The 27,601-nt window shown below is 35.6% G+C and overlaps 2 protein-coding genes across 2 annotated transcripts; one reads left to right on the top strand and one right to left on the bottom strand.

Moving 5' to 3' along the window:
• The first annotated feature begins 4,581 nt into the window (after positions 1–4,581).
• Positions 4,582–20,666, top strand: adra1bb (adrenoceptor alpha 1Bb). The gene is made up of 2 exons (XM_073820824.1): positions 4,582–5,667; positions 19,490–20,666. Exons 1-2 carry the CDS (start codon positions 4,716–4,718, stop codon positions 19,987–19,989), a joined length of 1,452 nt encoding a protein of 483 aa, XP_073676925.1. The 5' UTR covers positions 4,582–4,715; the 3' UTR covers positions 19,990–20,666.
• Positions 20,667–21,098: 432 nt separating this feature from the next.
• Positions 21,099–27,425, bottom strand: eif4ea (eukaryotic translation initiation factor 4ea). The gene is made up of 8 exons (XM_073820416.1): positions 27,368–27,425; positions 25,329–25,432; positions 25,124–25,219; positions 24,955–25,018; positions 24,762–24,875; positions 24,506–24,645; positions 22,010–22,139; positions 21,099–21,913 (listed from the first exon to the last, which is right to left on the bottom strand). The coding sequence occupies exons 1-7, from the start codon at positions 27,383–27,385 to the stop codon at positions 22,025–22,027; spliced, it is 651 nt and encodes a 216-aa protein (XP_073676517.1). The 5' UTR covers positions 27,386–27,425; the 3' UTR covers positions 21,099–21,913; positions 22,010–22,024.
• Between the last annotated feature and the right edge of the window lie 176 nt (positions 27,426–27,601).

The raw sequence follows: 27,601 nt of genomic DNA, 5'->3' as shown, positions 1-27,601 counted from the left end.
ATACAACTCATACATAACTGGCATTTGAAAAGAAGCCAAAATAAATGGTGTAGGCATGGTGACAGTTTTAAGGTTGAAATATGTTGGTTTTAATAAAAATCAACCTCTGGGACAGAAAAGTGCCTGACGTTGATGAAATACTCAAATGGTAATTAAACAGAATGGCCCAGGTCCTAAATCATTCATCAAGACCACAAAGGTCAGTAAAATAATTTTAAATATCACATGTATAGTAAACTAAACCTCATGGGAAACGTCAAAACCCCATCTGATAAGGCATTTAAGCCTATATCATGGTCCAGAGGTACAGTAGTGGCATGTCCCCTTTCTCAGCTCTGGTACTTTCCCCATGCCGTAGAGAAGGTGATGCGTTCTTAGTTCCCACAGTCTGATGATTTGGGTATTAAAAGTCCCTAGCGTCAGTTAAAAATAAAAAATAAAAAATTACTTTTCTCATCTGTGCTTAAGCTTGACATGCTTACATATTTTAAAACCAGAGCGCATAGACTACTGAAGTCAAATATAGCTGACTTGCTGTAAACAAGCAATTACATAGTTTACTCTAACTGATGATGAAGATGTATTTGATCTGTTCTTTGAAAGAACACAGAACATTCTTTTATATAATTTTGAAAATTATTTTAGGATGCTTTTATATATAATTGGTCCCTATATGGAGTTTTACCGGCATTGGTCACTATGAACTGTCACTAAAAAATTAAAAAATAATTTTGTGTCCCTAGGAAAAATCATATGTCATCCCAGGTAAAAAAGTAGTATACTTTAGTGTATTATAAATATGAACGAAGTACATGAAGTATAAAACAAGTATGCTTCTACTTATTGTGCTTTATTTAAAGAGTATTTAATATGTACTTTTTAAAAGTATACTTCAAAAAATATGTAATTAAGTTCAACTTAAGAGTCCAAAAAGTAAGTATACTAATTTACCAGTAATCAAATAATTTTTTAAATGTACTTTTTGAAAGTGTACTTTGTTGTTAATGTATTTTAAATTGTCTAGAAGTTTATTTTTTTAAAGTGTATTAAATTTGACATAGAGTGGCAATTTACTGTACTTATGGAAAGTATATTTTTTGGAAATTAATTGTTAGTATACTTTTTTAAACTGTACTATGATCTCACTTCATTAGAAGTGTGACTTCTGTACACTTACAGTACACTCTTAAATAAGTGTATAAAGCACTAAATATAGTTAGGAAGTGCATTTGTAGATCACTTGAAATATTACAGAGGCATACTAAATTAACAGTTTATAGTAATTAGAAGTATGATAGCAGTATGCACAAACTTAAACACAACTATATTTGCACTGCAATGCCTTTTTAAGTGTATTTCCATTAGAATGGCGATACAATGCAATTGTACTGTAAGTGTGCTTAATTGCTCATGAATCTTGATGTTTATAGTAATTATAAGTATGATAGCAGTATGCACAAAATGTACTTAAACACAACTATATTTGCACTGCAATGCCTTTTTAAGTGTATTTCCATTGGAATGGCGATACAATGCAATTGTACTGTAAATGTGCTTAATTGCTCATGAATCTTGATTTTCATTAGTGTATTTTAGTGCGCTTGAAGTCTAAAAAAAGTTGTTCCATTTTAGTATACTATTTACACTAGAAGTGTAGTCAAGTAGATGTTAAGTTGAAGTTAATACATAATTGAATACACTTAACTATACTTGGATTTGACGAAAATAGTACACAATGTAGAAAACATACTTTAGTACACATTAATAAAGTATATTTTTAATATAATTCTTTTTCACCTGGGATATGAGATAACAGTTAGTAAATAAGAATATAATTTTATTTTTGAATAAACTATCCCTTTAAGAGTCCACGAACCATAAGTTTATACTGTCCGAGCTGCCGTTCTCCCCCAGGCTTTTAAGTCAGTCAGTCCATTTCCATTTAAAGCCACTCAATACCACCTGAACTCTATATAAGACTATGTTATGTGAGCAATGTTTAGAAAAAAGATTATTTTCGGAGTTATCTCAAGGCATCGTAAACTGATTTTAAGTGGATGGATTTGTGTGCTTATTTCGGGGCACCAGTAGATGCCATGGGTTTGATTAATAACCAGGGAGGTCAGGGGGTTGCAATGTTCCCTCGCCAAACAAAACGCCTTCCAGGTGCGTGGACAACCAGAAATATCTCATATCTGAATATGTTCTCTGAAAAAAAGGACACAGGAGGTACTGCACATGGCAAGTATTAAATGTACCTGATAGTGTCTGATTGCATACTTCAAGTATTCAAAAATATTCTCTAATCAGGACTAATCATAATAAATGCACTCTGACATGAAGAACAACGGGAGCTTAATTAATATGTATGGGCAAGTTTCCTGGAAAAAAAAAAAGATTAACCCTCAGCATGGACTATAGTGCGCTGTCAAAGAAAATTTTACACTGGAAACACCTCAGTCAAGGATTAATCTGTATTAAAGGAACCTCTCTATGTTTTATTAATCTCTGACCTTTCTCATTCCCAAGAGATAGGCTGAAAAATAGACTAGAAGAAGCAGATTATCCCCTGCCAAAGCATTTATTCTTAATGAAGAGATCATTTTATTGTTCTATGAACAACACAGCAGACATGAAAGGAGAGATGCTGAAGAACAAAACCAGAACTACACTACCAGTCAAAAGTTTTTGAACAGTAAGATTTTCTACGTTTTTTTTTTAAGTAGTCTCTTCTGCTCACCAAGCCTGCATTTATTTGATCCAAAGTACTGCAGTAACATTTTGAAATTATTTTATTATTTAATATGACTGTTTTCTATTTTAATATGTTTTAAAATATAATTTATTCCTGTGATTTCAAAGCTGAATTTTTAGCATCATTACTCCAGTCACACGGTCCTTTAGAAACCATTCTAATATTCTGATTTGCTGCTCAAAAACATTTCTTCTTATTATTATTTTGTTGAAAACAGCTGAGTTGAATTTTTTCAGGTTTCTTTGATGAATAGAAAGTTCAGAAGAGCAGCTTTTGTGTAAAACAGAAATCTTTTGTAACATTATAAATTATCTACATTCTTGCTAAACGAACTATTCATTTCTATAATAATTATACTGACTCCAAGCTTTTGTATGGTATAGTGTTTAATGCTACAAAAGCTTTTTTATTTCAGATAAATGCTGATCTTTGAATCTTTCTATTCATCAAAGAATCCTGAAAGAAAAAAAAAAATCACTCAATATTTTTTTTAAACATATGTAGACACATTTTTGTCAGCAAGAATAAAAATACATTACGAAACTAGGTTTATGATCACTAAAAAAATAAATAAATACTGATGCCCTTTGTGTCAGTTCATTCACATCATTTCATTGTTTTCATTCATTTAAATATGAAGCAATATCGGAAAAACTTGGGAGTGCCAAAGTTGTGGGTTCGATTCACAGGGAGTGCATGAGCTGATAAAATCTAAGAGTTAGATGCAACTTAAGATGTTGTAAATTTAAAAAAAGACATAAAATAAAATACATTTGAAAAAATCAGACAAATCAAATTTTTCAAAAACATTAAAACAAGATTAGGATCTAAAAAAGCTCTCTATTCCTGGCACACTTGGGGATTAAAACCTCATGTCTCCAACCCAATGAGCTCATCCTCAGACTTAAGGAGATAATAAAGACTTTGCATGAGACAAAATTGTGTAACAAAAGTCGCATGGTCATTGGCTTTATACAAAGCACAGAAAACAACATGTGACGTCACACTATGCTTCACAAAAATGTTTTTATAAACTTAAACTTTTTCCTTGATGGCTTGAAAATGTAAAAAAGAGGCTATAACCTCATGTCCTTTAAGTATTTCAGATTTAGCTTTAATAATTAAAACAGGTTCTTCTCTTGGTTGCAGTTGACATTCAACTTTTTGAACTGCAAATTACTAATTAGTTTGTCAGACACTTTCCATAATTAATATTGAGACTGAACAAAGCTTTCCATTGATGTATGGTTTGTTAGGATAGGACAATATATGGCTGAGATACAACTATTTGAATATATGGAATCTGAGGGTGCAAAAAAAATATAAATATTGAGAAAATCAGCTTTAAAGTTCTTAGCAATGCATATTACTAATCAAAAAATAAGTTTTTGATATATTTAAGGTAGGACATCTACATAAATATCTTCATAGAACATGATCTTTACTTAAGATTTTTGGCATAAAATCGATCTTTTTGACCCATAAAATGTACTTTTGGCTATTGCTACAAATATACTTGAGCTATTTAAGGCTGGTTTTGTGGTCCAGGGTCACATTTTTTACTACTAAAAAATGTTTCAGTTTTTCTACTTAAAAATGTCATGTTTATTTCAATGTTGCTGTTTCTTTGTAATGATGAAATCTGCTTCCAATTTCTGAGTGAGTCAGAAATGCTACACCGAGTTTCTCAGTGTAAACTTTAAATTCAGCACTCTTCCTCTGTTAAAAAAAAAAAAAAAAAAAAAATCAACATTTACTCAGTTTAGACTGAAGCAGGGATGGGCGGTATTAACGCCTCACCCCTGAGACAGAGACTCTTGTTTTCACATTACATGAGTGCCTCAGAATGACAACATTGCTCACCAGTAACGTTCAAACGTACAACGTTCCATTCATTTAATAGGAACCTGACTCAAGCAGCCATCCAACGTGTCAGCAATGGAGAACATTTTTCGCCAAAATGAGCCAACAAAATGAAGACGAAGTCACACAGTCTTGGGGAAGCGGTTCTTTGGATGTGAACGAAGGGTCAGCGAAGTTTTCAAACTCTTCCGAGTTAAATGGCACAGAACTCGAGCCTCTCTACCTGCCCCGTGCCGTCCCGCTCGGCTTGGCTTTGGGGACTTTCATCATCTTTGCGGTGGCTGGAAACATCTTGGTGATACTTTCAGTGGTGTGCAATAGGCACCTGCGATCTCCAACTAACTATTTCATAGTTAATCTTGCTATTGCCGACTTGCTCCTTGGCACAACCGTGTTACCCGTATCAGCCACATTGGAAGTATTGGGTTACTGGGTGTTCGGGAGGATATTCTGTGATGTCTGGGCAGCGGTTGATGTACTATGTTGCACCGCATCCATCATGAGTCTGTGCGTAATCTCTATCGACCGTTATATCGGAGTGAGCCATCCGTTGCGATACCCCAGCATCGTGACTGGACGCAGAGCTTTGCTAGCCATGCTTGGGGTTTGGATCCTCTCTTTGGTCATCTCCATCGGACCACTGTTAGGATGGAAGGAGCCTCCGTCACCGGATGACACGGTGTGTGTAATAACCGAGGAACCCTTTTACGCGCTCTTCTCATCGCTCGGCTCCTTCTACATCCCCCTAATTGTTATTCTAGTCATGTACTGTCGAGTTTATGTAGTGGCTAAGCGAACAACAAAGAATCTAGAAGCCGGCGTGAAGACGGAAACTATGAATTCCGGTGAAATAACGTTGAGGATTCACAGGGGTTCGCAGGTGCACGAGGACTCCGGCGCAGCCAAAGGTCGCGCGCATCAGGCGAGGAATTCTCTGACGGTCAAACTTCTGAAGTTTTCCAGGGAAAAGAAAGCAGCTAAGACCTTGGGGGTTGTGGTTGGCATGTTTACGTTGTGCTGGTTGCCATTCTTCCTCACTTTACCACTTGGTAGGTCTTTCTTACACACAGTTGCACAAGTTCCCTCTCTCCCTTTCATGTTGTCACAAACAGAGCTGCAATTAAATAGCATACGACGGGACGTTTCAACAAAAGTAATGGTTTTAGACAATGGTTTAATCTGGCTTTCAAAATGATATCCTAGCCAAATTGTTTTAGCTGGTTTAAACAGCTTTCTTTTTTTCTTACAAACAACAATGAAAACAAATAAAACAGAAATAAAATGTAAAAAGGAACTTAAGGTAGCCTAACTAAAACATCTAACCATTGTTTTGCCAAACACATATTTTAACTAAGTGTATAAATATAACAACTTGCCCCACATAAAATGTTACTTCTTACCTCAACCAACATTTTTAGATCTATAAATATACCCTTGTGTTTCTAAAAGCTTTTTGATGCCCACATAAACAAACATTTCTAAAGAACACACACACACAAATCACTACGCCATTCTGATGGTCTATATGGTATTCCAGTCTAACTAGTAGGAAAGTGCTCCAAACGCTTTTAAAACCGGCCAATAGATCAGCTAGACCAGGCTTGGAGACCAGCTAACCAATTTAGGCTATCGTTAGTAGCAGAGCTGGGTAGTAATTGATTACATGTAATCTGGATTATGTAATCAGATTCCAAAAATTAAATACTCGTAATTAGAGTTTATTGCATTTTATTAGAGCTGCAAAACGATTAGTTGAGATTAACCGATTCAAAATAAAATTTGTTTACATATGTGTGTGTACTGTGTATATTATGTATATATAAACACACACACACACACACACACACACACACACACACACACACACACACACACACACACATGTATTATTAAAAAATATATATTTGTATGTAAACACTTGTATATAATTTATATCATATATAAATTAAAATGTTTTACATATAAATCTAACATATTTTTCCTTAATATATACATGTATGTGTGTATTTATATATATATATATATATATATATATATATATATAAAATAATTATCAATTACTCGCAGCTAATCGTTTTAAAATTTCCTGTCTAAAACTACTGTCATACCATTTACCTGGGACTATATTCACAATGTAAATGAGATTAGATATTTAAATAAATATATCTAAAAAGCAGTCAGATTACATTACCTACAAAGCCTGATCTCATGACAAAAACGTACCTGTCACAAAATACGTACCAATAAGTACATATCACTGCAGTTTCCAACAGAAAAGTCCACTGGTTGGCTCTATAAGAGCTTTTTTAGAGATTTTTCCCAGGAACAGATGAACGCACATATTTCGTACGGGCATTCACTAACTTCCAGGGGTTTCATTACCACGACGTAAAATGGGCGTTTCTGGGAGCGTTGGGAAAACGCCCCTTTCAAAAAAAAAAAATATTAAGAGAGGTCACCGATCATGCGCAGTAAATCAGTTTTTTTTGCGCGGGCATTTCGAAACCTAGGATCAGCTCTGATGGATAATGAAGGACAACACAGTCATACAGGTTATTTTTTTGTTTTAAAAACTTACATTTAAACGATTTTTCGAAAACAAATAAACAGCTGTTATAGAAATGTAATACATGCAGTAACTGTAGCGTCTATTTACGAAAATAAATCATGGTTTACAACATCCCGGACAGGTATTTTAAGACACTGTATATGAATATAAATATGAAGGGTACAAAACCCCTGCAGTAGTGGAGGTATCTGAAGCAAATGGCTTTTCCCTAACTGCGCATGATCGGTGACCTATGCAAATTCTCAAATAGGCCACACCTGTCTGGTGACGCAGTATCGATTACGCTGTACTGAAACCCCTGGAAAAAAGTGCATCCCTTTTGTACGCATTACTGCTCTTCTGACTTGAAATGTCAGTTGAGTGGCGCTATAACTCTAAAGCCTCGTTCAGACTTTCAGCCCAAATCCGTATCTGGATGGAATCGGATTTGAATAACTGACTGTCCACACATTCATATCGCAAATGTTCAAATGTGATTTGTGTGTCCATAAGCGCTCTTTCGTTTTACGGAATGTGCGTTGGTTTCTATGGCAATGCCGTAGCGTTGTTACGCCAACACTAAACAACAATAACCGCAATACAGTTTGCAATATAGATGCTGTCTTGCGATATGACAACGTTGCCGTCGCGCTGGATTATATTTTGTCTTCTAAATCAACGGCAGAAATGCAGGAAGCTGGATTGTGCGACTTTATTCTCTGCTGCTGTTTCCGCTGGTTTCAAAACTCAAAGAGGTGCGTATACTAGCTGTATATTGTTTTTTTCCCACTTGATTTGCAGTTCGCAACAACACGAGCTTGTTTCTGCAAAGACGTTTGTTATGTTTTCCACAAAAACGTCTGACGTTTTTACGTTTTACGTGGCATGAAAACGTAAAAAAGCAGAAATCCAATTCGAATAGGATTCCAAACCACATACGAATGTAGCTCGAAACGGATTTGACCAAATTGGATTTCATGTAGTTCGTTCTGCCCTACAAAGCAAAAAGGCAGTAACTACGCCGAGTGCAGAACTGAGAAAAATGACTTTAAAGTTATCCTGTCATCCAGCCTGTAATCCAATTACTGTACAAACGACTACCATTTTTCTACAAAACGACACACATTTGAGATAAGATATTTTGTCACATAACAAAGGATGCCTTGAATGTCATGAAAATGATAACAACTCATTTTTGACCAAAAATGCAGTTACTGCCTTTTTGCTTTGTAGGGCAGCGTTGCTGTTCAGACTATCTAAATATGATCGGATTTCAATCGGATTTGCATAAAAATCGGATTTGGGCTGACAGTCTAAACGAGGCGTAAAACCTATCCTATAGTATGAACAGAAGCAAATGTGACGTAAAAACGCAATGGAAAGCATGCCGTTTTGGCTTGTTTTTCGATTTCTCATCTTTTAGCTCTTTCATCGTGAGTCATATTTTTCACAGAATTCGTATCCAAGGATTCTGCATCCTAAGTCCAATTGCATTCCAGCTGAGTTACCTAGAAAGCTTGTTATGTTCAGAAAGCAAAACTTATGGAGCTGTAAACATAACTGTGTACAAAAAGTGCTCACTGTTTTACTGCCTGCAGTGTTCATTTCTGTTGGAAGCTGCAGTGATACTGATTTTTAGCTAAATACCGACATTAAAAAATCTAAATTCTTAATGACATTTTCCCCCTCATTTTGTTTGCCCTTATACATCCTGATGCCTTATATATTGCTTATGCCTGTCAATATTTGTTCTCATGTCATTACTTAGGATGTATGAACAGTTAGCAAACAGCAATTAAGATAAAACAATCCTCTCAAGAAGTAATTCTTGGTAATGTTTAACATAACGCTTAACAAATAATGAACCATTATAATTGCTCTTCTGATTCCATGAAAGTTTGACAAGATAAACAGAAACGTGTTTACATACTATCCACAGGAATAACACAAAATACAGAACCACCCTAACATATATAACGTTAAAATAATAATAAACATACAAAAAAGTACTTAAATTACACTGGAAGTACATTCTGTGTTATGTGACGTTATTTAACTAAATTGAGCCGTCTGTACACTCACATAAAATACATACAAGTGATTTATCCCATAAGCCTTCTGCAGCTGGACATTTGTGGTCAGTGGGAAGACCGCGGAGTAGGGGGTTAAGACAGAATAAATCTTTTTGCACTTTATTTCCTCCTCCCTCTCATGGGGCTCCCAGTGTGGGGTCTGCCGCATCCGCCGCTTGGCTGTCACAGCAGGGAGTATGAGAACGAGATCCTGGACCGCAGCCATTCAGACTCAAAGGCAGGTTATTATTAATGAATTAACATAGTAGTCATTCCTGTCCCAGACAGGGTTATCGCGGCAGGGCAGGGTGCTTGGAAGTTCAGCTGGCCTCCTACTTAATTAGGCAACTGTGGCTTTCTTTGAATTTTAGAAAACAACAAGTTAAGTGGAAAACAGTAGTGTGTTTACTGAGTCATTACAGCACTAAATTACTATAGCTACAGAGGTCATATTTACATTAATATATCATGATACAATGCTTTAAATTAACAAGATAGTTTAAACACTGTCAGTTTGTGTTTAGATGGAAACTTTTTAAAACGTAGAGACGTTACAATTATGTCAACTCAAATCAATAGTTCATGTTAATTTATTTGATGAGTTCTGCAATTGTTCAGGAAGGCATAATAACCACTAAAATGCATAATTCATTGTACAAGGCAAGCAATTTCCTGTCTAGATTCATGTCTTTTTAATCACTCCCCACTCGCTTTCTTTAATATGGAAGCCTGTTTCTGTAATGGAATAATAAAAAAGGTAACTGTGAATTTTTATTACACAATTCACACTTTTTCTCAGAATTTTTCTCAGTTTTGAAAAAGTCAGAATTAAGAGAATTAGAATTCAGACTTTCCTCTTGCAGAGTTTACATTGTACAATTATATATCACAGAATAAAAATTGGTTATTGCGATTTATTTTTTAATTTTTTGATACAGCTATATTGTTATGTAATTATGTAATACATAATGTAGCTAATGTTTATGTAATAGATAATGAAGCTATATAGCAATACAGCTTAAAGGAGAAGTTCACCTCCAGAATGAAAATTCATCCAAGATGTTCATGTCTTTCTTTCTTCAGTCGAAAAGAAAATACAGTTTTTAAGGAAAACATTCCAGGATTTTTCTCAAACTTCAATGGTGGCCAACGGGTTGAAGTTCCAAACTGCTGTTTCAATGCAGCTTCAAAGGGCTCTACACGATCCCAAAAGAAATATTAAAGCTGCAAGCAGCGATGAACGGGCCCTCGCACACGGGCTCACCGCCGACCGGTGGCTTTAGGAACACAGCAAACGGTGGGCAGTATGCTTTTAATACAGTAAATGTAGGAAAAATAGATCAAAGTCACTTAAATATGCCAAACTTCCTGCTGCCAGCTGGTGGCGCTATGCCTATAACTGATTATTGGCATGTAGATGTGTTCACGCCAGCACTTTCATCAAACATATTAAGTTTGGTGCAGATTGACCTTGGTATGTGTGAGTTAGTGCAAGATATGATATATCCTGCTGCCAATAGGTGGCACTATAATAATATCTTTATATTGGCCTTTAGATGTCTTCAGGCCAGGACTCTTACCAAACATGTGAAGTTTGAGGCAGATCGGACATTTTATGGCTGAGTTATAACAACTTTTATGTCCATGGCGAAACATCAAACTTTGTCAGGCCGCCACGGACACGCCCTTTAACGAAAACTCAAGATCTTCACAATTTAACATCTCTAAGGCCTCGAGATCAGACTGACCAAATATAATGTTGATATCATTAAATCTCTAGGAGGAGTTTGGTACAAGTCATTTCCTGTTGCCAACAGGTGGCGCTGTGATTATAATAGAATATAGGCCTTCAGATTGGTTCAGGCCAGGACTCTTATCGAACATGTGAAGTTTGAGGCAAATCGGACATTTTATGGCTGAGTTATAACAAGATTTATATCCATGGCGAGACCACGAAATTTGCCAGGCCGCCACGGACACGCCCTTCAACGAAAACTCAAGATCTTCGCAATTTAACATCGCTAAAGCCTTTTTATTAGACTGACCGATTTTGGTGTTGATCTGATTAAATCTCCAGGAGGAATTTGTTGCAGAGTACAGCATGACACTTCCTGGTGCCTGCAGGTGGCGCTATGAGTAAAACTGAATATGGGCATGTAAATGTCTTCAGGTCAGGAGTGTTATCACACATGTGAAGTTTGGGGCAGATCGGGCATTTTATGCCTGAGTTATAGCAGCTTCCTTTTTCATTGCGAAACATCGAAATTTGCGAGGCCGCCACGGACACGCCCTCTGATGAAAACTCTAGATCTTCGCAATTTAACGTCACAAAGGGCTTTAGAATAGACTCACCAAATTTGGTGTTGATCCGAATAAATCTCTAGGAGGAGTTCGTTCAAGTATGACGCCTGAAAATGGCAAAAATGACACAAATTTTGCTAAGAAAATTAATAATAACCGACTTCCTGTTGGGTTTCGGATTTTGTCCCAGGAGGCTTTTTTGTAGGTATTGGTGAGTTACATGTGTGTACCGATTTGCGTGCATGTACGTGAATCACAGCTGAATGCGCACACCGCGGAACGTGTAAAGGTGGCGCTATTGAGCCATTTTGCCACACCCACTTCTGCAACCCATATCAGATGTCCATTTTCGCCAGGTTTGATGTGTGTGCAAAGTTTCATGAGTTTTCGGGTATGTTTAGGCCCTCAAAAATGCGATTCATTCCGGAGAAGAAGAATAATAATTAAAGCTGCAAGCAGCGATGACCGGGCCCTCGCCGTCTGCGCAGTCGCCATCCCGATAGGATCAGGAAAACGGTGCCCAGTTGGCACATGCATTAACAGTAACCCTTTGGACTAACCCTAACTGTCTCTCCTCCTCTCTGACTCTTTCTCTTACCACCCATCCCCCCTCCTTACACTCAACCACTTACCACACAAACACACACATTGAGTGCAGAGCAGAGTGAGATCAGATATGTTTTTTTATTTTCTTTCATTCGTGGAGTTTTGTATAATTATGAAATGAACTGTGTTTGATCAGAATGAATAGTTATTTGTATGAAAAAAGTTTCAAAGAGTTAGGATGCTGCACTTTAAATATATAATAAATCATTGAAAATTGAAAATGGAAAATGAAATTCTAAGCACGCTATCTGCCTTAAATATCACAGGAAACAAATATTTGAATGTATTTTTTATTTTTATTTATTTGCCATGGCAACAGCATGTGATGCATCAGGGCTTTTACATTATTCTGATGAAGTTTGAAGAAAATCGAGTACAAATATATTGTTCGTTGTTTGTTCGTGTTTGTTAGTTCATTAACCATTGTTAACAAAAGAGACCCTATTTTAAATAGTTACCATGTTTTATGGTCTACAAGCATTTTTAAATATTATTTTAATAATCTATAAGCATCTGTGAAATAATTATAAACAAATATATTAAAAATAAATACATATTAACTTAGTTGATTTTTTTTTGGCCTTTTTGTATTTGTTTCTCATTCTAATTAAGTGAACTGAGCAGTATAGTTTCATACTTATAAGATTTTTTGTTCTACCAGTGAGAGTGTATATATGTATTTAAATCATATAATTTTTCCTTAAAAGATAAAAAAAAAAGATTTTAATGCTCTTTAAGCACCTATACAAAATAATTATGTAAAATTACACTGACAGTACAGTATATATCAACTGATTCTATGGATTATATTGTCATTCTTATACACTGAGAATGAGCTAAATAGCATTAGAGGTCAAACGATTCCTTATTTTATGAGGACCTCTAGTGTTCATCCCTGGTATTAGAGCTTTAATCTGACAAATTTATGTGACACTTTTAATGTTTTGGGGGCCTCTGAGCATGATAACATTTTGAAACTACACGTATTTCCTAAGAATTTCTTGTTCTTTATATGTAAAAAGTTTTGATGAGTTAGAATAATGCAATTTAAAGATATATGAAAATAACTCTTCATCTTTTTTATTGTTACTTTCATAAATCACCACATCAACACTGTTCAAGATATCCCAAAGCCATTCACAATATAGGGAACATTTTCCCTATATTCTGATGATGACGATAAGAACATGTAATTCATGAGGATAACAAAATGTTATTATTGCTTGCTTTACGTCCACCACTTCTGCTTAAATGTCATCGTTACCTATCTGTACAATTTGTGTGTGGATATTGCTTTGCAGGTGACTCCTGTTATAAGACATCACTTTTAAGCGCTACATAACTAAGAAAGAATCAATTAGGAAAACGGTGCCCAGTTGGCACATGCATTCACAGTAACCCTCAGTCAGTTGGATTTAAAGTTTACTGAATTGAAAGGGTTAAACTTTAAAATCAACACACAGACACATACACACAATATATAAAATTGCCAACCAGTTTCATTTGTTAACATTAACTATATTAGTTAACATGAACAATAATTAAATAGTATTTATTAATGTTAATTAATATTAAGCTAAAAAAAAGTATTCATATATTGTTTAATGGTAAAATAGTATATTTTAACATTAGTTTATGTACTGTGAATTAACATGAACATGAACACAGTTCATGTGGGTGTACAGCAATACACAAAGTGCTCTATAAACGCTTCTTTCTTTCAAAATATCTTTAAAAATCAAGTTGAGTATTGTAATGGGGCGATATATATATATATATATATATATATAACTGATCTTAAAATGGTAAAATTTTCAGATGTTTTGAACAGATAACAGCAAAGTTTGTTTTGTTGACAAAGTTTGTCTTGAAACTGTTAATTAAAATGTTATATTCAATAAATAACACTATGAAAATAAATGTCTATCAATGAAGATAAACCGCTCATGCTAAAAAGTTGTATTTTTCTTAATCTTTTGCTATGTGACTGAATAGGACAAGTTCATGGTACAGTTTAGTAAAAAATAAATAAAAAAACAACAACTGCAAAATACAAACAATGAAAGACTTAGTGACCCTTTATATTTTCTCAAAATATCAGACTCTCAAAGATCAAACATATTTATGTAACATCAATGTGCATTTTTTCCTCAAAGATGGTCTTTAGCAAGACAGCATGTTCTACTCTCTCTCCCTCTCTCCCTTTCACCCCTCCCCCTTCAGTCTCTCTTCAGTCACTTAATGGTGACTGAACACAGACACTCAAGGCAGAGTGACAGCAGGCTTCTGATTTCTTTTTTTAATTTTCTTTAATTCGTAGAAGCTTGAATTAAATTGATATTTACAGCACTTGCTCAGAATGATAAGATCTCTGTGTGAAAAAAGTTTTAAATAGTTAAGATGCTGCACTTTAAAGATATAGAAAATGACGGTTATACATCTTTAAAAAATCACCACGTCAACACCGTTCAAGATATCCCAAAACCGCTCGCAATTTAACATCTTCAGAATCTTCTCTTCATGTTAAAAAAGTTTGGTGTGAAAAGCTGGTTGTTCTTAGGAGGAGTGTGAATTTGTTTACTACCTGATTTTTCAAAAAATCCACATTCAAATCAAAATAGCCGGCTTTCTGTTGGTCTTAGCTAATGAGTTTGATTTAGAAAGTTGTCCAGATTGATGAGAACAATATAAGTACAGAGTTTGGTGACTGTAGGAAAAACTAACCCCCCAACTTTTGTCAAAAGATGGCGCTATAGAGTGCCTGCTCCACGCCCATTTATGACCTTTTGCCAGTGTCTAACTATCATTAATATTGATGTGTGTGTTGAGTTTCATGAAATTCTAAGCATGTTATCTGCCTCGAAAAGACAGGAATGTAATTTTAAAGTTTGACACGTTGCCATGGCAACAGCATTTGATTTATCATCGACCCCTTTACATATTCTTATCGGCCGTGTTTTGACATGATTTTGATGAAGTTTAAAGAAAATCGAGTAAAATTAAGAGGCTGATTTCAAAGCATTTTGAAAATGACACGTTTCCTGCTGCCAGTTGGTGGCGCTATTACTTTGACTCATAATAGTCACATTTATGGAATCGGCATCATACAAGGAACAAACTGGTGAAGTTTCATCAGAATCAGGCAATGTGTGCAACAGTTATTAGACACTTCCTGTTTCTCATTTCTCGCCATAACTTTGTCGCCTTGCCACGGCCAAACCGTTCGAGATATCAAAAATCTCCTCGCAATTTAGCGTCCCCAATGTCTTGAGATCATGCTGACCGAGTTTGGTGACAATCCCATGGAATTCCTGGGAGGAGTACGTTAAATTCCAGAGCATGCGCTTTTTAAACAGCCCTAAATATCCCACTTCCTGTTGCGTGGAGCCCATGACATAGAGTACAAAAGTTGTTCAGCTCGATGAGTTCTATATGTGTACCGAGTTTCATATGAGTGCGTGCAAGTATGTGTGCGCAGTACATCAAGTTTTCAAACTGTGTTCCAGGGGGCGCTGTAGAGGCCCTGAACCACGCCCGGGTCCCAGCCTCTGTGGCGTCCGGACGACGGCAGATTCCGACGTGTGTGCAAATTTTCAAGAGTTTTTGAGTATGTTAAGGCCCCCAAAAGTGCCCCAACGGTTGAAAAAAAAAAAAAATAAAAAAAAAAAAAAAAAAAAAAAAACAAATAAGAATCCTTAGAAGAACAATAGGGCCTTCGCCCTTTTGGGCTCGGGCCCTAATAATAAGAAACGGAGCAGATCCAATAGGGTCCTCACACCATCGGTGCTCGGGCCCTAACAAGTCTTATGTAGTGAGGCGGTCAGTCATTTTCTAAAAAAAGATACAAATTTATATACTTTTTGACCAAAAATCCACTTCTCGCACTAGCTAGACGTCACGCATTAAGTAATCACGCTTGCATGACATAGGTGGAAGTATCGGCCGATGAAAGTTAAATGATCTTTACAAAAAAAAAAAAAAAAAGGTAAAACAACAATATCTGGTGATTTTGAAGTTGGAGGAGAAAATGACATGGGCTTTTTTGAACCCAAAGTACACAGACAAAAAAAATTAACCAGTGTGACTTTTCCAATTTTCCACGCAATATGTGAACACGTGATCACAGAGTTAGTACAAGATGAGCATTTGAGGTTAAAAAGCACAAACATTTTTTTTTTTATTTTAGAAAATGACCAATCGTTTCACTAGATAAGACCCTTATTTCTTGGCTGGGATCGTGTAGAGCCCTTTGAAGCTGCATTGAAACTGCAATTTGGACCTTCAACCCGTTCCGTTGATCCCCATTGAAGTCCACGATATGGAGAAAAATCCTGGAATGTTCTCCTCAGAAAACATAATTTATTTGCGACTGAATAACGAAAGACATTAACATCTTATATGACATGGGGGTGAGTAAATTAGCAGGAAATTTTCATTCTGGAAGTGAACTTCTCCTTAAAGAAGACCTGCTCATAATTTTGGCTCATTCATTGCTGAGGAAAAGGATACATGAGATACACATGCGAACAAGGATTATAAATTATGTTCCATAAATCACTGATGTTTATCCAAACCTGTCATACTAGACAATGGAAGAAACCCCAGTGAGTTAGTTGACTGCCACAACTTGGAAAAACAGGATGTGAGGTTGTGGACAGTATATCTCAACCTTGTTTGCTTCCTTTTCGAATCCTATCATTCTAGAACAGCTACATTCTAGAAGAGTTCTTTGATAGAGGCTGTAATCAGAATAACGAGACTATTCAAGTGAGTGAGCTGCTTTGGTGTTGCTTACATTAATAAATGCCCATTTAAGGTCTATTCATGACTTCTTTTAAAATGTTCAAGCCTTCTAGATCTTTGTCACTTATGTGCACTTTTGGCCTTCATTCATGAATTCGTTTTTTTCAGCCAAGTCTCATGGTTCCCATGGTACTTTGAATGCAGTGGGTCAATGCACTAGGGCTGCAGCATTGAGGTGCCTCCGCTTTATACACCAGGGATCTCAGTCTAAAGCAATTAATGGCACAGATCCACAGCTCCTCCGTTGAAATTTAGTGAATAAGGGGTAAAGGGACTTTTCTAGAAATCTTGCTTTTTTAACAATAAACAGAAGCAGCATTTCAAATTCAGGTGATTAATTCAAAGCTGCTTCAGCAGATATCCACTTTACTAAAAAAGGGGCAGCCGTGGTCTAATGGTTAGAGAGTCGTTCGAGTCTCAGGTCGGGCAGGGATTGTAGGTGGAGATTGTGAATGTCCAGCACTCTCTCGACCCTCAATACCATGACTGAGGTGAGTCCCTTGAGCAAGGCACCGAACCTCCAATTGCTCCGCCGCAGCAATAGCAATATGGCTGCCCACTGCTCCGGGTGTGTGTGTGTTCACTACTGTGTGTGCACTCAGATGGGTTAAAAAAACAAATTCTGAGTATGGGTCACCATACTTGGCCTCACGTCACCTCCTTTCCTTTCCTAAGGCTTTCACATATTCATATATAAACTAATTGCATTCAAAATAAAAGTTTATATTTGCATAACATATATGTGTGTACTATGTATATGTATGTTTATATACCAGTCAAAAGTTTTTGAACACTAAGATTTTTAATGTTTTTAAAGAACTCTCTTCTGCTCACTAAGCCTGCATTTATTTGATCCTAAATACAGCAAAAGCAGTAATATTGTAAACTATTTTTACTATTTTAAATAACTGCTTTCTATTTGAATATATTTTAAAATGTAATTTATTGCTGTGATCAAAGCTTAATTTTCTGCATCTTTACTCCAGTCTCAATATCATAATCCTTCAGAAATCATTCTAATATGCTGATTTCAAAAAGTTTTTTAACCTTGCTTTCTCAAATTTGGAAGAATATCCATTAAAATATTACATTTATTTGTAAAATATTTAGAAATGTTATTTCAGAACATTTTGTTCTTTGTTATATGAGATCCTTGACCACAAAAGCAACAGGGGTACATTTGTAGCAATAGGCAAAAATGCATTGTACATTTTCTTTTATGCCAACAATTAGGATATTAGGAATTAGGAAACAGCAAGTAACATTGAAATATACAAGACATTTTGAAGTAGAAAAACTGAAACATTTTTAGTAATTTTACTAATGTAGAAAAAAATTAAATAGCACAAGTATATTTGTAACAATAGCCAAAAGTACATTTTATGGGTCAAAATGATCGAAAGGATGTTAAGTAAAGATCATGTTCTATGAAGATATTTATGTAAATGTCCTACCTTAAATATATCAAAACTTACTTTTTGATTAGCAACATGCATTGCTAACTTCATTTGGACAACTTTAAAGGTAAAAATATTGTCAGACAAATATTGCCATATCCTAACAAGCCATACATCAGTAGAAAGCTTTTTTATTGATCTTTTAAATTATGTATAAATCTTAATCTCAAAAAATTGACCCTTATGACTGGTTTTGTGGTCCAGGGTCACTACTCAAATCACTATGAATTGTTTTAAAATGCTGCAGCACTTTGTTCTATGCTGTTTATTGAATTACTTAAAACACATGCATAAAACACATAAACATTACATAAAACACATTCTATGCTTCCTAAAAGCTTAAACCTAACCAGTGTCTAATGCATCACATGACCTTTCTTCCAAGTTCCCATCAAAAAGTAAACATAAAACTTATCTGTACTGTTTCAAGAGTTCGCTATAGTAATTATTAATTTATTTACTTTAGATTATTTTATGAGTACATAGCGTTATCCCATAAGACCCATAACATGGGTATTACATGGGAATTAGTTTTAAATTCACTTTTACTCCGTATTTCTTGATAAAACATAAATAAATGTGTTCATATTTATTATGTTGACTTTGTTCTGTATATAAACGCTGTGCTCATTTGACACTCAGTTTATTAATGCCATTTTTAGTGTGGTAGTTTTTATACAAACTTGCGGTAAGCAGAAAATGTACTACTAAGTAAGCATCGCTGCCACCTGCTGGATGTTAAAGCAAATGACAGACGTTTAAAACAAACACCAGTTGTACCGTCTGGTGGCACAATCACGAACAGTCACGAATTGTGCCAGCAGGGGCACACCAGTTGTTATATGAGAGAAGAAAAAAACTGAAGCCCATTGTGGTTTGTTCAGGGCGGTAATTTCACACAGCATCACAAAAAATGCACGAGGAATACACCTCATGGTTTAAACTTTATCTAGAGGGTTTTTTATTTTTAAATTCTAAACTGAATTATTGAATAAAAGTACTATGTAAATCTATTTTGTAATATGAAAAAGTAATAACTTTCATATGAAACTCAACCTCACCAATGTGCGCTCTCTCTTTGCAGTCGCGTTCAATGTCAGCCTGCGGCCTCCTGAAACCGTCTTCAAAATCATCTTCTGGCTTGGTTACTTCAACAGCTGCCTGAATCCCATCATCTATCCCTGCTACAGCCGGGAGTTCAAGCTAGCTTTCATCCGCATCCTGAAATGCAGATGTCACCGCAGGAGACGGCCAGGTTGGAGAGCGTACAACTACCAGGGCGCGCACATCAACTCCTTCTACTCACGGCAGGACTCAAAGGACTCTGTGAACTATGGTAGTTACCTAAATGGGAGCCAGAGAACCCTGTCCTCTGCCAGCCCCAGCCCTAGTTATCATACCAAAGGCCTGTCGCATTTCCAGGAGGACGGACCCAGACATGCCCGGAGCAGGACACCTTCTGTGTTATCAGAGAGTACTTTGGATCATCATCTTGAACCTGTGGAGGAAGATCCAACCCAGTCTGTAGGCAATCCAGATCAAGATGGTTTCAGAAATTGGCCTCAAGAACAATCGAAAGAGTAAGGATGTCGAACTTTAGGAGGGATTTCTGTGGTCTACAAGAAATATTTCTTTATAAACTATTAAAATTTAATATACAACCTGGTGTTAATGTACAGCACAGTGTGAATACTCTGGTATTCTTTAATGCATTAGTGATTTTCAAGTCATATAGTTGTGATTAATATAATGCATACAGTAAATTTAAATATTGCTCTTGCAAAACTGATAACTTCTTTTTCATCATAGATGATTAACATAAAGACATAAAGCTGAAATTAGGAGTAAAGCAAAGCTCAAACCTGTTTGAAGGAACACTCCACCTTTTTTGGAAAGGCTCATTCTCCAACTCCCCCCGAGTTAATAAATTGAGTTTTACCTTTTTGAAATCCATTCAGCCATAGCTTAGCATAGATCATTGAATCCTATTAGACCAATAGCATCGCGTTCAAAAATGACAGAGTTTCGATATTTGTCCTATTTAAAACTTGTCACTTCTGCAGTTATATCGTGTACTAAGACCGGCGGAAAATGTAAAGATGTGATTTTCTAGGCCGATAAGATTAGGAACTACACTCCCAATCCGGCGTAATAGTCAAGGAAGTTTGCTGCTGTAATATGGACGCAGCAGGCTCAGTAATATCATGCAGCGCCTGAAATTAGTTCCCAGCTAGGTAACTTCCAACGAGGAACGGTCCCTGTGCATGCAGTTGGTCACGTTGTGCTGCGTGATATTACTGTGCCTGCTTCGGCCATGTTACGGCAAACTTCCTTGACTATTACGCCAGAATGAGAGTGTAGTTCCTAATCTTATCAGCCTAGAAAATCGCATCTTTACATTTTCCGCCGGTCTTATTATACGATATAACTGCAGAACAGCAGAAGAGTCAAGTTTTAAATAGGACAAATATCGAAACTCGTTGGTCGTTTTTGAATGCGATGCTATTGGTCTCATAGGATTCAATGATCTATGCTAAGCTATGCTTAAAGCGATATCGCCAGAACAGGAGAACGACTGAATGGATTTCAAAATGGTAAAAATCAACTTATTAACTCGGGGGGAGTTGGAGAATGAGCCTATTTCCAAAAAAAAGAGGAGTGTTCCTTTAAGAAAACTTCCCACATCTCAAGAATCTCAGAGAGGATTATTTATTTATCATCAACAGATGCATTTCAGAGGCTCTTCACTGGGTATAGACAATGCACTGTACATTTTATTTACATTCATTTCTCATACATTTTCATAAGCACCCATGTTCAAGAAAGGGGTTCTATCGTTTTTTTTGTTACAAAGTTGTCAGGCTACTCAATGAAACCCTTTAGGAAAAAGTAAGAACCAGAGATCGGTTGTCTCAATACTGCCTTGAACATTTCACATGAGGAATGTAAAACAAGACTGCAAAAATACACATTTATCCAACAGTCTTTGAACAGAATCAACCTTTGACATTCTCAAGCTGCAATACAAGAATTATTTCAATAGTGTAATTAGATATACCATGATCAGTTTACTGTCCAAAAAAATCACTTAAACACTAAATCCAAAGCAGAAATGTAAATGTGTAAGTAAAAAATAAATAAATTACACTTAAGATTTAGTAACTGCAACTTAACGTAACGTAAAAAAGGCAGAAACAGAATATGAAAGAAAAACATTCATAAATTGAATAGAATACTTTCCATCCCCACCAGCAAAAGGATCAGTTAATAGTACACTGACATTTAAAAAAAGAATGTGGCTCTGTTTTTATACACTGTACATTTTCGTAAATACAATATTCCTCTGATTAAACCCTTCCATCTACAAATCTGAAGGCCTTTAATTTCCTAGTGTTTCCCCCGCAGCATCCGGTGAAAGGTCAGATCCCAGGACAGTTGGTTTTTGTTTGTCTTTTGTCTTCTGATAAAGATTTAAGTTTGATAAAGATTTAGACTGTTGTTGCAGCATCTGAAATTAAATTATAGCATTACACAATAAAAGAGAGAATATTTAATATCAATATAATGATATAAACATTTGAAAGGAACTATCAAAAATACCCACTGTTTGAAAGGCTCCTTAAACAACGAACTTATTCTTAGTGGTGGATCCACTTTTGGTGGCTGTGTCCGCATGTGACTGGAATCCAATGATGACTTTCGGAGGCACACCTAATCTTTCCTTATACACACGCCTGTGAATAGACAAAAAGTACAAATTTACAGACAGATTTAAGAAACATTTGGTTCGAGGTTAAAGGATTAATTCACTTCTGAATTAAAATTCAATTCCTTGAAATTCATCCAAGATGTTTATGTCTTTCTTTCTTGATCCACAGCTGTTTTTTTTGTTTGTTTGTTTGTTTTTTTTGTTCACTGATGGTTCTTCATGAGTCCCTGGTTTGTCCTGAACAGTTAAGCTGCCTGCTGTTCTTCAGAAAAATCCTTCAGGTCCCACAAATTAGTTTTCCAGCATTTTTATGTATTTGAACCCTTTTTAACAATGACTGTATGGTTTTGAGATCCATCTTTTCACACTGAGGACAACCGAGGGACTCATATGGAACTATTTCAACCAATCACTGATGCTTCAGAAGGAAAAAACATGCATTAAAAGCTGGGGGTGAAAACTTTTGAACAAAATGGAGATGTGTACAATTTTTTATTTTGCATAATTTTCATAGTTGTTCATTTAGTACTGCTTTTTAGCGACTACAGAAGATAGTTACATGGTTTCCATGTTTCTGAAGAACAGCCGGCACTTTTTAACTGTTCAGAACACACGATGGACTCATGCATCACTAAAAAAAAAAAAAAAGCTGTGGATCATTAATGTAAGAACACAGTATTAAGTAAACTTTTAAACGGGGTCATTTTTATAAATGCAACTTTTATTTTCTCTTGTATACTATATGTAAACATATTTTATGTGAAATATCTTATTCAGGTTAGTATTAAATAAACAATAACAAGCATTTTGTATGATCCCTCTTATTTTGATAAAAGTAATTAACATTTTGCACATTCTAAAAAGGGGGTGTAAACATTTGACCAACTGTAAATGTTATATATATATATATATATATATATATATATATATATATATTTTTTTTTTTTTTTTTTTTTTTTTTTTTTTTTAATGCCCAACTGTTTTGCTAGATAAGATGCTTATTCCTTGACTGGGATCGTGTATTGCCCTTTGAAGCTCCACTGAAACTGCAGTTTGGACCTTCAACCCATTGATCCCCACTGACGTTCATTATATGTAGAAAACTCCTGGAATGTTTTCCTCAAAAAACTTCATTTCTTTTTGACTTAAGAAATAAAGACATGAACATCTTGAATGACATGGGGATGTTAATGATCAGAAAACTTTAATTCTAGAGTAAACTAATCCTTTAAGTATCAATATATACAGTTGTAATTGCTGTGGAAATGCATTTATTCCACCTCTGAGCAGCATTAAACAGCCCGGGTAAACAAATGCCACTTCAGAAGTGCTTCTGTGCTACCTTTGCAGTGTAAAATTAGCAATAATCTACCTAGTAATCTACCTAATCACACAGAAATGAAAGTAGCAGCAGACCATTTAGTCTGTATTGTGACATACAATGGTGGCCACAATTATTAGAACACCAGTATTTTCACCAGCTAAAAATGGTTTGAAGACAATTATTCCTATCTTTTGCTGTAGTGTGTCAGTAGGAAATATCGGTTTACATTTCCAAACATTCATTTAGCCATTAATTGTAATAATCCAGTGAGATTCTTGTTTGCACAAGGAGTCTGACAACAGCCAGTGCTCCACACTGAGATCTGATCTCATCATCATCCAGTCTGGAATGACATGAAGAAACAGAACAAACTGAGACGGACTAAATCCAGAAGAACTGTGACAACATCTCCAAGATGTTTTAAGAGACCTACCTGCAAAGCAACCTGAAAAACTATGCTCAAGTGCACCTAGGACAAAAGCTGCTTTAAATGTAAAGGATTGGAACACCAAATGTTGATTTAATACAAGTTAACTCTATTTCTGACATTATTTTCGACAGCATCCTCATTTTACAGCATTTTTACACAAGTGCCTACAACTTTTAACAGTACTGTATCTTTGCAGGTAGGTTCCTTGAAGCATCTTGGAGGCGTTGCCACAGTTCTTCTGGATTTAGTCTGTCTCAGTTTGTTCTGTTTCTTTATGTCATTCCAGGCAGACTGGATGATGATGAGATCAGATCTCTGTGTGGAGCACTGGCTGTTGTCAGACTCCTTGTGCCAAAAAAAATCTCACTGGATTATTATTAAGTAATTGCAAAATGAATGTTTGGAAATTCATCCAAATGTCTGGATATTTCCTACTACAGCAAAAGAGAAATAACTGACTTAGCTGGTGAAAATACTAGTGTTCTACGAATTATGGCCACCACTGTACATCCAAGTGTAAAAATGATCGGAAAAGAAGAAAAAAATGTAGGGCTGGAACTTGGTTCTATGCATAGGTTGTTGATTGGATTTTGAGATGTGGGTGTTGTTTGGTTTAAGTGGACTAAATGATTTTTACCCTATGTGTACAACAGCATCTTTGTTCTCGTAGTCTGTTGTCCATATCGCTATTTTGTCTCCCTTTGTTCGGATGTTGACGACAGCACCACAGACGTCGTCACTGTGGTCATCAAATGCCTCTCCCACAAGGCACAAAAGCTGAAAAACAAAAGCAGAATTGAGAGAGAGAACATCTAAGCTATTATGATCCACAAACACACAATACATTTTGCAGCTAATGCCGTTAAAATCGACTGGAGAGAGTATGGACTTACTGTCTCCAACCAGAAGCGGTCCAGGTCGGCTCTGCGCTGCTGTTTGGACAGTGTGATCAGCCAGCGTCCGCCCCGCTTGTTCCTCTCATCTTCCCACATGGGCTCAATGCCATCCTGCTCCGCAAAAAGCACACGGATCAATTTAGATGATTTCAAAATTGGCATAATGTTATAATGCTGTATTGTGTCTTACCTTGAAGAGGGAGTAGTCACATCCTGACATTAAGTTACTTGACAACTGAATGTGATTGTATAACCTGGGAAAACAACATCAAAATCTTGCTTACAACTCACAGTTTATTTAATCAATGGATGGTGAATCATGCTGTTTGTGTTGCTTCAGGTCTCTCACTTATACTTACGCCCAGAAGTCTTCCACCGTGTCAAACTTTGAGATGAGACGGAGATTAGCTTGCCATGTTTTGCTTTTGTCATTTTTAAAGAACCAAAGAGCCCATCTGCCAAAAGAAAAAAAAAAACTCTGGTAACTCTTCCAGATATTTGGATGGATGGATGGATGGATGGATGGATAAAAACATGAACTATTTGTGACCTGTGTGGCTTTACCTGTTCTGCAGAGGATGTTTAATATAATCTTCGAGACTCACAATCTCTTGCTTATTTTCGTCGTTTTTCTCTTCTTCAGAATTTGTTGGATTTGTTGAAGTTTCCTTTGGGGAAAAAACAGAACAATTTATTATATTTCCAATATTTTCATCTTAAGTTTTGCAAGCTGAATGTGACAAATTTCAAAGAAAACACTTTGTCTGCAATTATATTAAATGGACTTTTCTAGCTTATTGTGTTTCAAAACTCAATTCAGGATTTTTACAAATATTTACACCCTAAATTTCTACTCAACAAAATATTTATAGCTTGGCATAACTAGAAAAAATATATATATATTTTTCTAGGTTTTTCTGAATGTGACAAATTAAAAAAAAAACACTTTGTCTGCAATTATATTAAATTGACTTTTTCAGCTGTTTGTGTTTTAAAACTCAATAATTATGGATTTTTACAAATATTTACACCATCAATTTCTACTCAACAAAATATTTATAGCTTGGCATTACTAAAAAAAAATTAAAATTCACTATAAAAAATGAAGATGGAGTTATCAGAATTGTGATCCTGGACCACAAAACCAGTCCTAAGTAGCAATAGTCAAAAATACACTGTATGGGTCAAAATTTTATTTTCTTTTAAGCCAAAAATCATTAGGATATCAAGTAAAGATCATGTTCCATGAAGATATTTAGTAAATTTCCTACTGTAAATATATAAAAACTTAATTTTGATTAGTAATATGCATTGCTTAGGAATTTCATTTGGACAACTTTAAAGGCGATTTTCTCAGTATTTAGATTTTTTTGCACCCTCAGATTCCAGATTTTCAAATAGTTGTATCTCAGACAAATATTATCATAACAAACCATACATTGATGGAAAGCTTATTATGTATAAAAAATGACCCTTACGACTGGTTTTGTGGTCCAAGGTCATAATTAATAGACTTTACCAAGTCTAGAAATCACACTTTTAAAATGAGGTGTTATCATATTATTATATATCGTTTTGTCTTACTTTAAATCATTGTAAGTCATCTTGGAAGTTTGCTGAGGCCTCATTGTGTTAAAGTAAACATTACAGACTGCCTCAGGGCAAGTCATATAAATAATTACGGTGCATTTATTACTTCAAGGTGTTATTACTTTTACTAATGAGAATAAATATCATCAGAGCTACGTAGTATAAAAATTATATACAGTATAAACACACAAACAGACTGCAGCCACCGTTTTGGTTCTTCAGATTACAAACCTGTCAAAACCCTCTGAAAAATGTTTAGGCACCATTTCAATACCTTGCTGCATACTCAAGGAACTTTATATCTCAAGTCTTTTCTTTACCAGAGGGTTACTGGAGGAATGACAGACATTCATGAAAACATTTTCAGGAACTTATGGATCCTTATTAAAGTTTCTCAGAAAACTGAACTTTCAAAAAATGTAGATAAAAGTTCTCCAAAGGGTGCCTAATGGAAACATGTATGCTTAGATTAGAAAGGAAAAACAGATACTCTTGCAATCAACAACTTTGTAAAATTCGATACACAGGTTCTGTTCAAAACTTACTTTATTAACATTTAACAATTCCTCTTATATCATTGCATACTTAAGTGATAAAAATCTGCGATTTTAAGCTAACGTTACACGAAGCGATGGGTCCATACAGAGACTAAACACAAGCATATTTTCAGTGACACATCAGCAAAACACGAGTCTAGATTACAAAAACAGATACGGTTTAACAACACGTTCAACTTTCGAAGAAAACATCAAATATGCTCCCAGCCCTCTTTCTCATATAAAAACATGAAATATTTAACACTTTTGTACAAAATCCTTCAAACGCTTATGTGCGACAGTGAGACACATGAGCTCATTTGACTATCTGCTGTGAGAGATATCACTTCACAGCAACATATTGATTCAGATTAGCTTCTATAAAAGCCCTGAGCAAATTAAAACACGCATTTAATATTAATAACTACCACTGGTGTCATCACAACAATGTTTGTAAGAGCACTTATATTTACTCACCGGTTCAGCAGTCGCCATCTTCTACAAATGTGAAGGGTCTTTCCGTGTGCGAAAACACCATTTGATTGGCCAAACTCTAGCGAACACATGTGAGTCAATGAGTAGCACGCGTCTGGACAGCGACCCCTAGAGGACACCGAGCGAAGAGGACTCCCGCCGTAAAAGGTTATGAATCATGTATGGCTGTTTCTTTGATTCAATAACACTCCACTGCATGAGCAAAACCATTTAAGT

The sequence above is a fragment of the Garra rufa genome, chromosome 16 (genome assembly GCF_049309525.1).
Source record: "Garra rufa chromosome 16, GarRuf1.0, whole genome shotgun sequence".
NCBI lineage: Eukaryota > Metazoa > Chordata > Actinopteri > Cypriniformes > Cyprinidae > Garra > Garra rufa.
Note: the sequence above shows the minus strand (reverse complement) of the source record. Positions and strands in the feature narration are given on the sequence as shown.

Coding starts and splice junctions, on each gene's coding strand:
- adra1bb (XM_073820824.1), top strand. CDS start 4,716: ATGAGCCAACAAAATGAAGACGAAGTCACACAGTCTTGGGGAAGCGGT. Junction 5,668..19,489: donor CTTCCTCACTTTACCACTTG/GTAGGTCTTTCT, acceptor CTCTCTTTGCAG/TCGCGTTCAATGTCAGCCTG.
- eif4ea (XM_073820416.1), bottom strand. Junction 24,646..24,761: donor ACCGCTTCTGGTTGGAGACA/GTAAGTCCATAC, acceptor TTTGTTTTTCAG/CTTTTGTGCCTTGTGGGAGA. Junction 22,140..24,505: donor GATGCTGTTGTACACATAGG/GTAAAAATCATT, acceptor GTCTATTCACAG/GCGTGTGTATAAGGAAAGAT.